Source organism: Schistocerca serialis, chromosome 4, assembly GCF_023864345.2.
Source record: "Schistocerca serialis cubense isolate TAMUIC-IGC-003099 chromosome 4, iqSchSeri2.2, whole genome shotgun sequence".
NCBI lineage: Eukaryota > Metazoa > Arthropoda > Insecta > Orthoptera > Acrididae > Schistocerca > Schistocerca serialis.
This window is the reverse complement of record NC_064641.1, coordinates 147,489,707-147,507,151: the sequence shown is the minus strand read 5'-3', so window position 1 is coordinate 147,507,151 and position 17,445 is coordinate 147,489,707. Positions and strand designations below refer to the sequence as shown.

Genomic DNA, 17,445 nt, shown 5'->3' with positions numbered 1-17,445 from the left:
AGCCAATCAATTGCTGAAATGGAAGGTATATGCAGACTCCTTGATCTAGGTTTCTATGCCTTTAAAAACCTCTTCTTCAGAAGGATCGATGGTCACACTGGCTGCATAATGTTGTGAGGTATGTTAAAACTGTAGCCATATCCAGTGGCGATCAGCATGATTTCTGCGGTTTTACTGTTATGAAGGGTAATTTCATCGTTTATTGGTGGCTTATGGCAACAATTTTAACTTAGGTTGAAACTTCCGGGCTGAGAGGGCGTGGTCGATGTATAAAATTTCCACCTGACATTTCGTCTCCATCTGTGGGAGACATCTTCGTAGCCGGACGACCTCAGAAGATGTCTCCCGCAGATGAAGACGAAACGTCAGGTGGAAATTTTATACATCGACCACGACCTCTCAGCCCGGAAGTTTCAACTGAAGACAACGCCGGCCGTGAAAGCCTACATTGTATAATTTTAACTTACCTCCAAAATATACTGTTTACTCACTGATCCTTCTAAAGAAGACATTTTCAAAGACATCAAACCTTGGTCAAGGGCTTTGAATGAACCTTTCAGTCCTATAACTGATCGGCTGTATTTCACTTTATCATCACGGAGATGCCATTCTACAGTTGCTGCATCCAGCCCGTTCAAGATTTCAATGCGTATCAGCTGCTCTAGACAGAAGGCTGACGACGTTGTTGGTGTTGGCAGATGTCGACGGCAGCGCCAGCGGAGGAGTCTGCAAGGACGACTCGAGCAGCCTGGATGGTTCCGACCAGCCCAAGTTCCGGCGCAACAGGACCACGTTCAGCCCCGACCAGCTGGAGGAGCTGGAGAAAGAGTTCGAGAAGAGCCACTACCCCTGCGTCAGCACGCGGGAGCGCCTCGCCTCTAAGACCAGCCTGTCGGAAGCCAGAGTGCAGGTGAGGCCTCCGTCTGACATTTCCTCCCCAACTAACCAAAATCCCAGCAATAAGAAATCCATTCACATGTGCACACTCACACAGAAAAAAACACGCACACGCATACATCCACTCCCCCACCCCCACCCCTTCCACACACAAACACTTCATAGACAGTCTTGTTCCCAGCTTGTGACCGAGAGTTGTACACGAGGCCGACAAAATACCTAGCAACGTGGTGCACGTAAACACTGGTCTCTCATTCGGGTGGACGACGGTTCAAACCCGCATCCAACAATTCTGATTTGGGTTTTCCGTGATTTCCCTAAATCGCTTCAGGCAAACGCCGGAATGGTTCTTTTGAAGGGTCACGACAAGCTTCCTTCCGCGTCCTTCTCCAATCCGATGGGGCCGATGACCTCGCTGTTTGGTCCACTCCCTCCATCAACCAACCAACCTACGAAATCTATTAATGTACCGGGTGATCAAAATGTCAGTATAAATTTGAAAACTTAATAAACCACGGAATAATGTAGATAGAGAGGTAAAAATTGACACACATGCTGGGAATGACATGGGGTTTTATTAGAACCAAACAAAAAACAACCCCATATTGCTAGACGCGTGAAAGATCTCTTGCGCGCGTCGTTTGGTGATGATCGTGTGCTCAGCCGCCACATCCAACGCCAATGCCTCACCATAACTGCGGACATGCTTTACAGTGCTGTTCACAACATTATTCCTCGACTACAGCTATTGTTGAGGAATTATGGTGGACGTATTGAGCATTTCCTGTAAAGAACATCATCTTTGCTTGGTCTTACTTTGTTATGCTAATTGCTGCCATTCTGATCAGATGAAGCACCATCTGTCGGACGTTTTGTATTTTTTTGGTTCTAATAAAACCCCATGTCATTCCAAGCATGTGTGTCAATTTGTACCTCTCTATCTACATCATTCCGTAATTTATTCAGTTTTCAAATTTATACTGACTTTTTGATCACCCGGTATGTAACAAAGTCATTATATAAGGTGAAACAATACCTATCACAAAAGAAACATGCTAAATGAAAATACCTACAGACTGTTTCAGCAATTCACCGACGAAAGTGTATGAACCGAAGATCACACACTTGCATGATTTCTTGTTAAGGAATGTACGCTTGCTATTCCACAGTTTACGGATTTCGAATAAGACTTCCATAGGTTTCTGAGAATAAATAAAAAGAATTACAATCAGTCTGCATCTTATTAAAGGCATGTTCAAATAAATATGGAACAGGTTTTCAACTGTTTGCGCTAAAGCACTTCACACGCTGTATATTTTCGTAGCAGTGTCGAGAACGGCAGGATTCCGTTTCAAGCCGTAAAATACATCATTGATTTGGCAACTATTTCTGGTGGCAATTCGAGTAATGTACACCACACTCTTGGCATCCCTCAATGGAAAAACCGTGAGGCGTTATATTTGGCTATTGAACTGGTCCTGTACGACTTATAAGGTGTTCCTTACAGCCGACACTTAACCACTGGTCGGCCCGCCCAGTTAGCCGTGCTGTCTTACGCACGGATTTCCGGATTCGGAAAGAGCGCCTGGTCCCCGGCACAAATTCGCCCGGCGGACTTGTGCCGATGTCCGGTGAGCCGGCCAGTCTGTGGATGGTTTTTAGGCGGTTTTCCATCTGCCTAGGCGAATGCTGGCTGGTTCCCCTTATTCCGCCTCAGCTACACTATATTCCGCCTCAGCTACACTATGTCGGCGTATGCTGCGCAAACACGTTCTCCACGTACGCGTACACCACCATTACTCTTACCACGCAAACATGGGGGGGATCCACCGGGGGCCGAACCGCACAGTAACCCTGAAAGAGTGGTTCGGCGTGGGACGGCGGAGGGGTGAAGTGGACTGCGGTAGTCGTCGTGGGGTTGTGGACCACTGCGGCTGCGGCGTGAACGAAGCCTCTCCGTCGTTTCTAGGCCCCCGGTTAACATACAAAACAATACATACCATACCATACCACTGGTCGCGAACGAGGCCGAGATGTGCGGGTGCTGCGTTTATTCTGGAACTGGAGGGAGCTAGGCAAACAGGCGGTTTCTTATGTGCGGTATGCAGAAACTGATGCCAAGTAACTCCAGTGAAACGTGCTGGTACAAATACACGTCCTAGAATGTGGCCGCCATCCATTCCAGTCCAAAAGTTCACGGATACTGTGAAGAAAACGGTTCCAAGAGATCTTCTCTGCGTAATTTTGACGGTGAATTTCCATTCTTTAAACTAAAAAAAAGTTTTACTTCCAAAGTTAACGAAAGCAGTCATGTCAGAATTTGATAACGAACTCAAAAAAAGGTCCCACAAATGTTAACGGAACAGTTACAAATGAGAAGATGAACAAATTAGCACATGATCTCGAGTATAAGGTAATGACACGTTTAACCGAAAATAAAAAAAAAAAAAAGTTCACGGAAATGGATAGCAGTCAAACTCAAAGTTATCACCTGTAGCGTGCCTTGCACCAGTAGCAAACGAGTACCCTTGTTGTGATTGGTCAGCCCTCGGAATCTAATAGCGGACGCCATAATATACGTGAATTACCACATACAACAAAACACATGAATGCGTTTGACAGAAACACTGCTGACACATCTAAAACCACACCGCTCCAGAACGAACGTAAAGCACATGCTGTAACAGCTACAAGAGAGTAGAGGAAAAAGACAGAGAAGGTCTACCGTTAATGAGGGAATCAACAATGCCAACAAGTGCGAACATACTTCCTGAAATTACATGCATTTTTAAGAAAATAAAATATTAAGAAAAGTTTATCACAAAACACAAAGACATCGCAATAGACTCTGTATGAAATATGTCTAATCTATATAAGGGACAGCAAAGTTGCAGCTTGCCTGTTCGTTATCGATGTATTGTGACGTCAGCAGCAGCTCGTTGGTGCTGGCGACATAATTAAAGTAGCTCCCCAGTTCTGTAATTACAATAGATATCTCCTCTTGTTTAGTATATGATTCTGCGGGTGGTGGTACTGTTCTCCATCGCATTCCTCTATTCACAGTCCGGTCGGACGTAATCGTTGCTGTATAGATCCAGATTCGTATGTGCACGACAATCGCGCCTCTTACACACACAACACCGATATCAATGTCCCGTACACAGTATAAAATTTACTTTAAATCACCGATCGCAAACCTACATTCCATCTGTGTTTAGCATGAGCCTCACAATTGCGAATTCACATTTCTGGCGAAAACAGAACACACGTGGTAAACAGTTTGAATATTTCCACGGTGGAGGCAGTTCATTAAGTTGCAAAACAGATAAGAATTTTAAAGCGCATTCCTTTATTCAGCTCAGTTATAAGTACAACAGTTCGGGTCTAATAACATTCAGTGTCCCTTCGTGTGTACATTGTCACTGCTGTTTTTAATAATCCACAGTCTACCATTTTGTTTCAAAACGTCCAGGTCGAAATTTGATTCTAATAGTGATCGACACATAAGAACGCTGTCATAAATCCTCGTTTAGCACGATTACACAACATAAACGCGCAAACGCCACGTATCGCATACTGACTGACTGTCACTGTTCGACTTCAACTATTGACATCTATCTCGCATCACAGTCTATACAGAAGTACTGCACATTGCATCTGAGATCTCTACACAAGCATCAATTTATCAGCTGACCGATTGACCTACCAATCTCGTAGCAGCCTACACATGTCCCGACCGGCTGCCTTCAGCGATTACAGCGCCGCCCTGTTGTGATTTGTGTAAGTTAACTGAGTTTATGTTCTACGAGATCCCGCTTGGTCTTACACAGAAACAAAAAAAGGGGTTTGCCTTCGCTCTTTTAGAGTTAACAAGGCCAAAAGAAGCTGAGAGGAAACCATGAGTAAAGAGGTGGCTAATGAAAGGAAAGAAATTTCCCAGGTTCTGTTACTTAAGCAGCTTGGAGCCGATGATTTTCGGTATTATCTTAGAATGGATAAATTATGCATTTTGGAGCTGCTGAACATCATCAAACCTAGCGAAAAAGTATACGATCATGAGGTAGGCTGTAATCTGTGAGGAGAGGTTGTTAGCTACATTACGATTTCTAGCCATTGGCAGATGTTGAGAGAATCTCAAGTGCTGTTGTATGTCCACTATTATGAACTAAATTGATTCCTGGAACCTAGAACGTGATTTATAGTTGACTGAGGAAAACCATAACAGAACAAAATAAATAAAACTAAAGACGTTCACGTAAACGTTAGTAATTTATTTATGTATGTCACTTAATAGATGAACTGTAATTTTAAGAAACTCATTTCAAATTCTAAGAAGAACGACTGCACATGGCAGTGGCGCACATCGTCCAACAAATAAAGCAACAGATATACAAGAAATGAAACATTTAGCAACGGTTAGAACTGTAAAAACAATGAAATGCGACACTTTTCTCATCACAGCAGAGAGCTTGGATGTAGCCTTGACGTTTTTAACGCTTGTAACAATGAAGCAAGAATATTTTACGAATTAACGTGCATTCAAAGCCGATATTTTGGTTTTTAGATTACATTTCCAATAAATCTCGGAAATAAATCATAAAAACAGAAATACACCAAGGTCGACGGGCATTTATTGTACGTGCCGCACGAAACCATTACGGATTCGTTAAAACAATGAAAAAAAATTCTTCAATTCTTGCATCTATATTCCTATACTCGTGTTCCACGAACATCTGCAGTCTTTAAATTTCACCAGGAACTCTGCACTTGAAAGTTCCGTTCGCCTCGCGCAGCCTCTCATGTATATTAGAACAGCATTTAATAGCGCGCGCAGTGACAAAAGACGAACGTTTGTTGGTCGGTTAGCACGACAGGGCTACGCACGGCACATTTTTTTTGCGGGGTGGAAGGGGGGGGGGGGCAGCAGTCGGATGTCTGGTAGTATTACCCGCCCGACATCCCGACAAGGAAAGTTTGTCGGTCGATCTGTCTGTCAAAACGCCTACATACGTCTAATTTGCCGCTCGGTCGGTCGGTTGGTGCGTGTGTAGGGCCCTTTAATTTTACATGACGCATTTAACAAAAGTGCGGTGAAACTTTCGCATATTCAGTTAATAAGAGAGTCGTGTTGCAATATAAATGAAGCAAACTGTGTTTATATTTTGTACTACAGAGCAAAAAAAAGAAAAAAAATTATTGCCCAACAAAAATATCTGTACAGAGTAAATGAAGCAAAAGGAGAGACAGCACAAGAAATTTATCTTTCGCAATTAGCAATAACTCACAATACGTACGTAGAATTTCACAAGAACTGCTTTTTGATTCTCGTAGTCGCGGTGCGACCAATCCAACTTTTAAATTAATCGGCAGGGCCTAATCGGTGAATAACACGCGTTAGTGGAAGTCGACATAATTAATATTTTGAAGAAATTAGTTGCTGTATAAAGCACATGGTCTGTCTGAGATCTACTCCTGCAAAAGGTTAGGTGATTTGTGACAGTATTACTTGCCACCTCACACATATTGCTTAAAGATGCCTTACAAAATTCACCACTTTGATATCCTCCAAATCAGATATTATCTGACATTTCATCACTAATGAGTTCGTGAAGAAGGCTGGCTGTTTTTCGAAAGTATCGCTGGTGAGCAGTAAAGATACTGTAGCGTTGTTGTTGTTTAGGGAGACTGCTCCTATGCTACGGTCGCAGGTTCGAACCCTGCCTCGTGCATGGGTGTGTGATGTTATGAGGTTAGTTAGGTTTGAGTAGTTCTAAGTTCTAGGGGACTGATGACCTCAGATGGTAATTCCCATAGTGTTCAGAGCCATTTGAACCATTTTTAGACTGCTCCTAGCGTCTTTTCCATCGCCCAGCGGCCGACCCTAACACATAATCATGAGAGATCAGACATTTCGCAGCCCAGTTGGATTCATAACCTAAAATGTATGCAGCTGGTAAGGTACACTGCAGGCTTGGACACAGAGCAACATCTCATTAACATTTGGCTGCGGTGTATTGGTTTATCGGGTGATTTCACCTCGCTCACGCACTCATTAAAGAACCAACAACAACAAAAATACTTTCTGTGTTATCTGTAGTCCTTCAGCATTTGTTGGTAACATGCTGCGGCACCACGTGTAAAGCTCGATTTTAGTCGTATAGTCAGCAACATCTCGAGCTACAAATAAGTACAGAATATCCATAATACCCAGAATACTTAAAGCATACTTCAACTCGTTAGTGGTGCTGGCTTCGCGCCATAGCTAAACCGAAGTAGTGTCTCGTAACAACAATAAGAAATTGGAGCTACAGTTCTCAATATGTCGTCAAACATTAGTTTCCTCAAATGCCAATGCAGTATCTTAGCCACGGCGCCACGTAGGCTGGTGTGTCAACATGAATTAATCCATTACAGATGCGATCGTTTCTGTGTAGTTTTCAGATTCAAATCACCTCCTCTTTGAGGTGCTCTTTGCCATAAAACTCTTTTGGATAAATTGACAAAATACAAGAAACTTCGCGTCTCTATTTCAGACGAGACATATAACGAAACTTAAGCCGAGTTACAATGAGCTTCTCTGCAATAGAACAGAAATAATTGTGTTGAACGATAACTAACGAATTTTACCGAGTTCCTGGTCAAACCCGTAAAAGTATCTTGTAACACATGCACCAAAAAAGCGAATGATTCTGACGTACTGCCTTCGGAATCGAGAGTATAAATTCGTAAAGGATGATCTAATCTTTCCGTGTGAGCCTGCTTTCCGGGCTACACTGTTTCACATCACGTCACACGTATATGACTGTCCCAGATGTATGACTTACTCAGTCACACGCTACATAACATCAAAGGAAATTGGAAATTTGTGGTAATGTCTTATGGGTCATCGGTCCCTAAGCTTACGTACTACGTAATCAAACATACACTAACTTATTACAAAACACACACCCATGCCAGAGGGAGGACTCGAAGCGCCGACGGGAGAAGCCACGCGATACGTGACAAGGCACCTTAGACAGCGCTGCTAAGAAAAACACAGTTGCGAAGTCATTGTAACCGTGGAGCCAGTTCGCAGTTCGATAATATAAAATATGCGTTTCCCTGTTATTCCTATCGGATAACTCACCAAAAAAGACCTCTTCAAAAATATCGACATTTTCTAAATAATATTCACTGTAGCCACATGATAATGGGTACATTGTGAGTTAATCTAGAGGCAAATAAGTGTTTAGGGACCCCATGTGAGTAGATGGGAATAATAATGAGATTTGCTTCTCTTTTCCCTCTACTTACGGCATAGTCTTCTCGATCGGTTCTCGCCTGCTTCTGAACGTCATTAAATGAGCGACGCACCATATATACAGGGTGTTACAAAAAGGTACGGCCAAACTTTCAGGAAACATTCCTCACACACAAAGAAAGGAAATATGTTACGTGGACATGTGTCCGGAAACGCTTACTTTCCATGTTAGAGCTCATTTTATTACTTCTCTTCAAATCACATTAATCATGGAATGGAAACACACAGCAACAGAACGTAACAGCGTGACTTCAAACACTTTGTCACAGGAAATGTTCCAAATTTCCTCCGTTAGCGAGGATACATGCATCCACCCTCCGTCGCATGAAATCCCTGATGCGCTGATGCAGCCCTGGAGAATGGCGTATTGTATCACAGCCGTCCACAATACGAGCACGAAGAGTCTCTACATTTGGTACCGTGGTTGCGTAGACAAGAGCTTTGAAATGCCCCCATAAATGAAAGTCAAGAGGGTTGAGGTCAGGAGAGCGTGGAGGCCATGGAATTGGTCCGCCTCTACCAATCCATCGGTCACCGTATCTGTTGTTGAGAAGCGTACGAAGACTTCGACTGAAATGTGCAGGAGCTCCATCGTGCATGAACCACATGTTGTGTCGCACTTGTAAAGGACCATGTTCTAACAGCACAGGTAGAGTATCCCGTATGAAATCATGATAACGTGCTCCATTGAGCGTAGGTGGAAGAACAAACTAAAATGAGCTCCAACATGGAACTTAAGCGTTTCCGGACACATGTCCACACAACATCTTTTCTTTATTTGTGTGTGAGGAATGTTTCCTGAAAGTTTGGCCGTACCTTTTTGTAACACCCTGTATAGTGATTTCATTCCCTGTTCTTCCTTCAGCAAAACGCAAATACAACACAAAGTCATTCAGTTACACTTCAGTAACGAACATCAAGAAAACTAAGAAAACAGCTCCTTAGTGCTATTAGTTCTAACTATTCCCCAGAATTGCTTTAAAATTACGTTGCAGCAGCTGGAACGGAATACATTTTCGTCTGTCAAACACACAAATTACTTTTATTTTATTTTGAAATTTAATATTTAATCAGAGTTAACTTCATTCTTGGTCTATTAACTTCATTATACTAACTATTTAATTTTAGTTGTTCTGTTAGTATTTATGATAGGTTATGTAGATGAGTCTATGGAATGTTTTGATCACTTTTACTAGACAAATACGCTTATCTCACTTATTTCAGACCTGACGCGAAATCAGTTATTTAATATGGCTGTTAGTTTCAGTTTGACTACAATATAATTTTGTGTGTAGCTATCTCTTGTAAGGACGTGTCAGTCTAACACAAATCAAGTCCTTAAAATGAGTTCTTGTAATAATTTAAAGTTGTGCAAGTGCTGAAATTTGTAAGCTACTGCTTGGGACAGATATAACATATGAAGTGCTTTCTACATGTGTTTTTATTGATTACAAAGCTTCATCGAAATGAAATATTATTCTAGTAAATAAGGAAGGAATTATCACGCTAATAATTTCTGTAGTTGAACATACACTTCCTTCTGACGATTTACTGATACGGACAACCTTCTGAAATATCTTGGCTCACGTAAATTAAAAACTATCTGTACAAATGATGGTTTTCTAAATTTATTGTCTTTGTAGCTAGACATGTAAACTGGTCTTTCCACACTGAACGCTCGACGAAGACTAAATGTCGAGAGCCGGTGAACTCAGTGCGATAAAATCCAAGCAATGAATTTTCTGACAAAAGTCACCAAGCCTCGCTTCAAGTACCTGGATTACGATCTCAACAGTTGATTACATCCATACGTCTGAAGGAAGGCGCGTCTACTTTGTTAAGTCCGCAACGCAGAAATCTAATGAGGCTTAAGCTCCACGGATTCTGCGGGAGCAAACCAATATTTCTAAAATTCTTTTCGTTCGTATGACCGCCAATGCCCTAGCAGCTACGTGTTAAGTATGTGTCTGGGAATAAATCGACTATAATTTAACTAGTAATACGTTGATTTCTTAACGGACAGTTCTATCAAGATCGCTCTATCGTATGACGACCTCCGTAACTTGCTTCGGTTTTCTTTTTCTATTTTTTCATTTCATTTTACACCGTCCTTCCAAAAAGTTCCGAGACTGATTTCATTCCTGCCTTATAAGCGGCATTAGCACATTAACTACGGAGGCACCTTGAACCAGCAACTGTAAAAAAAACAGATCTGTGTTACTTAGAGGCTACAATTACGAATAACTTGTACTAGACCGATCACATTGATAATGTTGTTGGGAGAGCAAACCAAAGACTGGTATTTATTAGCAGAAATCTTGTAAAATGTAACTGGTCTACTCAAGAGACAGCTTGCTATAAATTTGTCCGCCATGTTCTGGAGCATTGCTGTCGGTGTAGTATGCGCATTACATAGGATTGATGGAGAGCATCGAATAAGTGAAGAGAAGGGCTACACGTTTTGTACGATCTCGAAATAGGGGAGAGAGTGTCACGGATGTGATAAGCGAATTGGGATGGCAATCATTAAAACAAAGGTGTTTTTCGTTGCGGCAGGACGTTATGAAATTTCAGTCAGCAACTTTGTCCTTAGAATGTGCAAATATTTTGTTGGCGACCACCCACGTAGGGAGAAATAAGGGAAATCAGAGCTCGCTCGGAAAGGTTTAAGTGTTCGTTTTTCCCGCGCGATGTTCGAGAGTGGAACGGCGGAGAAACAGCTTGAATATGGTTCGATGAACCCACTGACGGCACTTAATTGTGAATTGCGGAGTAATCATGTAGATGTAGATGCATTCGATCAGTAAGCTGCGAGCAGTGAGTGTTAAATGCTGTACTTGCGACCGCAGCGTGTCAAAATTGTGTCACAAATCGCAACATCTCTAAACCAGATGTGCAAGACATTCTCCAGAATGTTTTGAAGAAAGGAAAACTGTGTGCAAAGTTTGTCCCACATACCTTGACTCCAGCACAAAAACGACAACGTATGGACAGCTGGCACGACTTTATAGAAATACGAAATTCGAAGAATTCTCTTCTGGGAGAAATCGTAACCGCTGTCGATACTTTGTGTTGTCAGTACAGGTCTACAACAAAACCGCAGAAAACAGAAATTCACATTCCAATTCTCTGACGACATAACAGACGTTGAAACCAATATGATGCACGAGTTGAACTACACCGTAAGGAAGGAGTTTTCTGACCATGTGGAAATGTTGCATGAACGTTCTGTGCGGTGTACTCAGGTCAGGGAAGATTATGGAGGACACCTGAACCATTAAAAGCGCCATCTTCACAGTTTTCTGTTTTACTAGGGCGATTCAATAAGTAACGTAACACACTTTTTTCTGGTTCAGTTTCGGTTGAAATATGCGGAATTTGTTTCGGGACGTCGTGGAATATTCTCGCTACAGCTCCTGTATTCTGACATGGTTCCAATAGGTGGCGGCGCTATACTTAACCTTCAAAATGGGATCTGTAAAGGAAATGCGATTCAAGCAGAGAGGTATCATTAAGTTTATTTTGGTGGAAAAACAGAGCATCGGAGATATTCATAGGCGCTTACAGAATGTCTTCGGAGGCTTGGCAGTGAACAAAAGCACGATGAGTCGTTGGGCGAGGCGTCTGTCATCATCGCGACAAGGTCACTCAAAGCTGTCCCACCTCTCGCATGGCTGCCAGCCACACACAGTAGTGACTCGTGCAGTGTTGGAACGTGCGGACACCCTCATTCGAGGTCACAATCGAACATTTCGCTGCTCAGCTGGATATATCTGTTGGTAATACTGGCACACCCGTCCACCAGTTGGGGTCCTCAGAGGTGTGTGACAGTCGGGCCCTTCATCCACCCTACAGCCCGGATCTTGCACCTTCCGAGCTCCATCTATCTGACCCAATGAAGGATGCACTCCATGGGTAGCAATTCGTGAATGATGGGGAGCTTAATGATCCAGCAAGACGTTGTCTCCGACGTCGAACCGTAGTGTGGTACCATGAGAGCATACAGGCTCTCCCTCCCTGTAAGGTGGCGTAAGGCCGTCGCACTGAACGAAGACTGTGTTGAAAAACAGGGTTTTATAGTCAAAAGTGTAGACAATAATATGGTGTATTGGAATACTATTTTGCTTTCAGAAAAAATGTGTTGACTTACTTATTGAAAGCCCCTCGCATGTTTTATCCAGTCTCGAAATTTTTTGGATTGGCAGGATAAGTTAGTAATACCTGCAATAGGACCATGCTTCAAAAGCACTGTGGGTTTGATGATAGCTTTACCTACATGTAGTAACTCTTCAATGGAACAGGTCCGGAGTATCATTCACAATGCCTTGTCCCAATGAGATACTCCGTCCAAACTGGCCTTGAAGGCCCAACAGTACTAACCAACCGCCGTGCCATCTGGAGCCCTTAGATGTCGCTGGATGTGGATATGGGAGAGCATGTGCTCATCACACAGTCCTTCTGGCCGCTGTCAGATAAAGAGACCAGAGCCGCTACCTCTCAGCCAAATAGCCCTTTAATTTGCTTCACAAGCGATGAATGTTACCCGCTGGTCAATAGCGCTAGGCAGACCTAGAAGGTTATCCATCCAAACTGGCTTGTCACGGTTCGCGCGGCTCCCACCGCCGGAAGTTCAAGTCCTCCGTTGCACATGGGTGTGTGTATTGTCCTTGGCGTAACTTAAGTAGTGTGTAAGCCAAGGGACCGATGACCTCAGCAGTTTGGTCCCATAGGAATTTACCAAAAATTTCCGAAATTTCCATCCAAGCCCGACAGTGCTTAACTTCAGTGATTTGACATTGTAACACCTCCGTTTTTATCCTGACCTGATCTGATCGAATAGCAGCCCAATATTTACTATTAACATGACCGTGAACCTAATGGGGCTGGTAATCGGAATTGACTGCTACGGAAGTTGTTACTTTCCAGTTCGTCCTGTTCAATACCATAATACTGAATATACGGTAATAAGGAACACCAACACAGTTTTACTAATTACGAACTTATATTCTTCTCAAAACACAAAAAGGAGACAGCCACTGCCTTCGTCATACATATCTAATTACGGCTAATCTCAGCACAGGCTTTCTTCGTTTTCCATTATCGTCACACGCTAATCCATCCCTGCATCCAACACTGAACTCCAAGGTTAGGCCGGCGCGGTAGACGCGAAAATAAATATCGGCACTAGTAACGTCACTGATCACTTTCATAATGATACTTCTTCACTTTACCGGTATTAATTTATTATTTAGGGGTCTACCCACGGCGATGGTGACACCCTTCTCGGTTAAAGACCCTGTATTTCAATAATGGCCACCACACACACACCATTCCCGCCAACCACCCTGGCGCAACTCGACACTCGCTCTCTCAACACGTCACAATTGATTGTTTGCCCTGTCGACCTGTGCCGAGTGCAAAGTTATAGTAAGGGCCTACGGACCCCTTACAACATGTATTTTTCATTTACAGAATCAATTCATTCAGACTACGGCAACGGTCTTGCCGGAATCTGAATGAAATGAGTTTATAAATTAAAAATACGGAATTGAAAATTAAATTTCTGTTACATGGGATTTAGTCACGCAGAGAAATGCAAAAGCTTACAGATTTCAAGCAGTTACTGTAATTATAAGCTAATATATATAGATATACATATTGCTTAGTTATTTGGTAAACCTGAGATGTTCACGTAGTTTTTCATTGACTCCCAGGTTTGGTTTTCCAACAGACGAGCCAAGTGGAGGCGCCACCAGCGCATGAGCCTCCTAAAGCGGGCGTCGCCGGGGGGCCCGACGCCGGCGCCGCCCCCGCCGCCCCCGCAGGCCCCGGCGACGCGGCCCCCCGGGCACACGCCCGCCCCCCAGCCCCCGCACCCGCCCCCGCACCCGCGAGCCCCCTCCCGACAGTCCCCCTCTGCCTTCGGCGACCCTGGCTCGCCGGCCACAGCGCCCGCTTCCAGCCCTGCTGGCCGCTCCACGCCTTCGGCTCAACGCAGCTCCTACTGCAGCACGCACCAGCTGCAGATGGGCGGCGAAAACAGCGCTTTTAGGGCGCTGCCGGCCAGGGGCGGCGGCCTGGCCGCGCCGCCGCCGCAGCCGCAGCCGCAGCCGCAGCCGCAGCCGCAGCGGACGCCGTCGCCTCGCGACTGCCACTACGCCTCGTCCGACTCCGAGGAGATCAACGTCAACGACGACTCGGACGACGAGGACTTCCGAAGGGAGCGGCTGCGCCCGGAGGGTGCGGCGTTGGTCAACGGCCGCGGGGAGGAGGCGACGGACGCGGGGGCGGAGGTGCAGGCGGCGAGGGACGCGTGGGAGGCGGCGGGGCAGCAGCCCCTGCAGCTCACCAAGCACGACCGCGATCGCGTCTAGGGGGAACCCCAACGGGTCGCCCTCCACCTGCTCTACTGTCACGGTCAGACAAGCTGCAGAAAGTTCCTTGCAAGACCTACATTCTGCGCTGTGTCGAACCCGCTCAGCCCGCCAGATACGTGAGATGTACGGACATTAACTACCAGTGCAACGGAGAGGAGAGTGCGGTACTTTATGGTGGACCTCACCTGCTACATGTGTAAACGAGGACCTCTAGAGCAACTGCGGACCACCAAGTGAAAGCAGAAACTATTATACCGCCGGAAGAGAGTGAAGTGTGTTTTCAAATAACAACTATTGGACCATCGTTGCCGTTGGAAGGAATGTGGATATATCAGAATTTTTTTCTCCTGTAAGCAGTCATAATGCAGATAACAGGAAGCTATTAATGATCCATCATACCCTATGATGGATCATTTAGCCATGTATGCGTTTCTGCTCAAAGAAACACGAGAGCTAATTCAGCAATACAAGCGATTTCCTGCATTCAATAATTCATCGGGAACCATGGTAGAACTGTAACTGCTACTGTGTTTAGGACTGTTTAACAGGTTTTTGTGACTAGATACTTGCACGAACCAGTACATTCATCGAAAAGAAAAGGTTTTTCAGAAGCCACAATTCAGTTCAGTTGAAGAAGTAAGAGAGATGTCGCAAAGTTTTTAATATCGACGTTTATTTTTCTTGGGATGGTTAAGTACGTTGCATTTGTTCAACATCAGCGTTAAGATTTACATGAGACATTCACAGGCACTAAAATGTTGATATTATAGCTTAAACCTTAAGTAATCACAATACATTTTAAATGACTCGTATTCCGGTGCACAAAGAAAATTTTCTTTCCGTAACGGAATATTGAGTGACGCAGTGTAGTAATAACCCTACAGAAATTACATGCAAAATCATAAACATAAACAGAGGACAGAATGGAAGTCGCGTGGTGGAGTCTGAATAGCTTACAACAGATATGTGTGAGTATGCAAGTACAGTAAATCTGTGACGCTGAATTATGGATACATCGCTCAGTCGATTCTCAACATGATGGAAATAACTACAACCTTGATTTTGTGTGACAGTTGAATAAAATCAGAATTTGCCTACAGTCACAAACACTTCTGTATTCTCTATTAGTAGAAAACAATATTTTGGGCCTGAAGGCGCTTTCCATTTGCAACTAAAGAGACAGTCATCGAATTCTAAGGCATTATGGGAGAAGTTATTCTGGAATGTGGCAGTGACGTACCTAGGTATGAAGCAACAAAAGCTGCAGTCCTGGAATGGAAGAAATAAAAATGACAGAAATATAATTCTGTGACTTGCCGTTCCTGAAAATTACTTGTTATTTAGCGAAATAACAGAACTCATATAGTCTGAATAAGTTTTTGTACGGGGTCTGCAAATCATTAATTTTTGCAACTAAACTCAAATATGAATGGGGAACCGTTTCTAAATTATTTTTATTTGCTGTCAAACACATCGTTTAATACACAATAGTTTGTTATATAAGTGTCTGTCACAATTTTCTGCTGTGAAAGTATCACGTTAGCGGTACATGATTATGTTCTCTGGCGTCTTCGGAGAAGTTTATATTCCAGCATGTGATCAGGATAAGCTTATTTTGTTATTTCAGGTGTTAACAAATACTGATTGATTATAGAAAATGTCTTTTATATCAGCTGCATACATAAGAAACTTACCCGAAACTTGTCCTCATATTACGACGAAAATAGTGATACGTCCCCACAGTGAACATTATGCGTTTGGTCGTAGATCTTTCTGAGGAAAGAGTGACAGATTCGCATGTTTACATACAAGGGTGGTTCTGACAATATGTCCCATTCCAGTCAGGGTATCTGTTTGTTATGAGCCCGATATCAACGGCTAAAATGAAGAACATACTAATTGGTCAGCGCTCTAGCGATAGGCATACTAGTAATGGAATGTTTATTCTATATGAACTTCAATCTTAGATATGGAATATAGCAGATTGTGAGTTGTGTTTGCACGGCGAGTGTTTTAAAATTCCAAGCTACTTGCTGGTCCTCACAAAGACTATTTAAAATGTTCTTTTCTTCTTCACATTGTAAATAATAAGTATTGTAAATGGTTTGTTTAATTATATGGCTTAAATTTGTTGTTTGTATTTCTCTTGTGTACGTTAAATGGAACAGAACTGTTACTATTAAATAGATGACTTGAAGATACTCTTGATGTTATCCTTTTCCTCAGAGGTATTATCCAACTGTGTGTTCTCTGTAATTATCTGCTGTATACTGAGTTCATAAAATCTTCTCGGTTATGAGATCATCTCTGCATGGCGACACACATCCACAAATTTGGAAAGGTGTGTCTGTAGTGCGTAGCTGGAAATATATAATTACATGCGTTCGTTTTAACAATGTTTCATGGTTCATAGCTCGCTACTTCAAAATTTCCATTACACTGTAAATTTCATTACCAAAGTACACATTGTAAGAGGCATAGATCAATTACAGCGCTTAATTCAACTATAACACCAAATCTGAAATTGTATTTCATTAATTAAATTCTCGAAAAATCTAGAAGTATATACTCACATCGTTACTTCCAGTGTTATTTAATGGAGGTAAGTGAATTCCTTCAACGGAGCTTTGGACTAACCAGTTTGCGTTAGCATCAAAGAATTTTCTTGTAGACAGCTTTCGCCGTGGATACTAAATAGTCTTAATAATCTATGTTGCAGAGATTTGATATTTATACGACTTCTAATATTTTTCCTTTCGTCGCTGAAAAAATGTACCTTTGACATTATTCTGCCCAAATTAATGTTGTTTACCAGACGGTGTCTGTAAATATTTCACTGATGTCGCAGAAAAACATGCTGCGCTCAGATTT

At 43.0% G+C, this 17,445-nt stretch overlaps 1 protein-coding gene across 1 annotated transcript in view; it reads left to right on the top strand.

Annotated features, from left to right (window-relative positions):
- LOC126474327 (paired box protein Pax-6-like) overlaps positions 1–14,571 on the top strand; it is a 287,364-nt gene extending 272,793 nt beyond the window's left edge. The window contains exons 5-7 of the mRNA XM_050101794.1: positions 699–910; positions 13,912–14,012; positions 14,196–14,571. Of these exons, the coding sequence (XP_049957751.1) occupies positions 699–910; positions 13,912–14,012; positions 14,196–14,571 (689 nt within the window). The remainder of the gene's footprint in view (positions 1–698; positions 911–13,911; positions 14,013–14,195) is intronic.
- Positions 14,572–17,445: the final 2,874 nt, after the last annotated feature.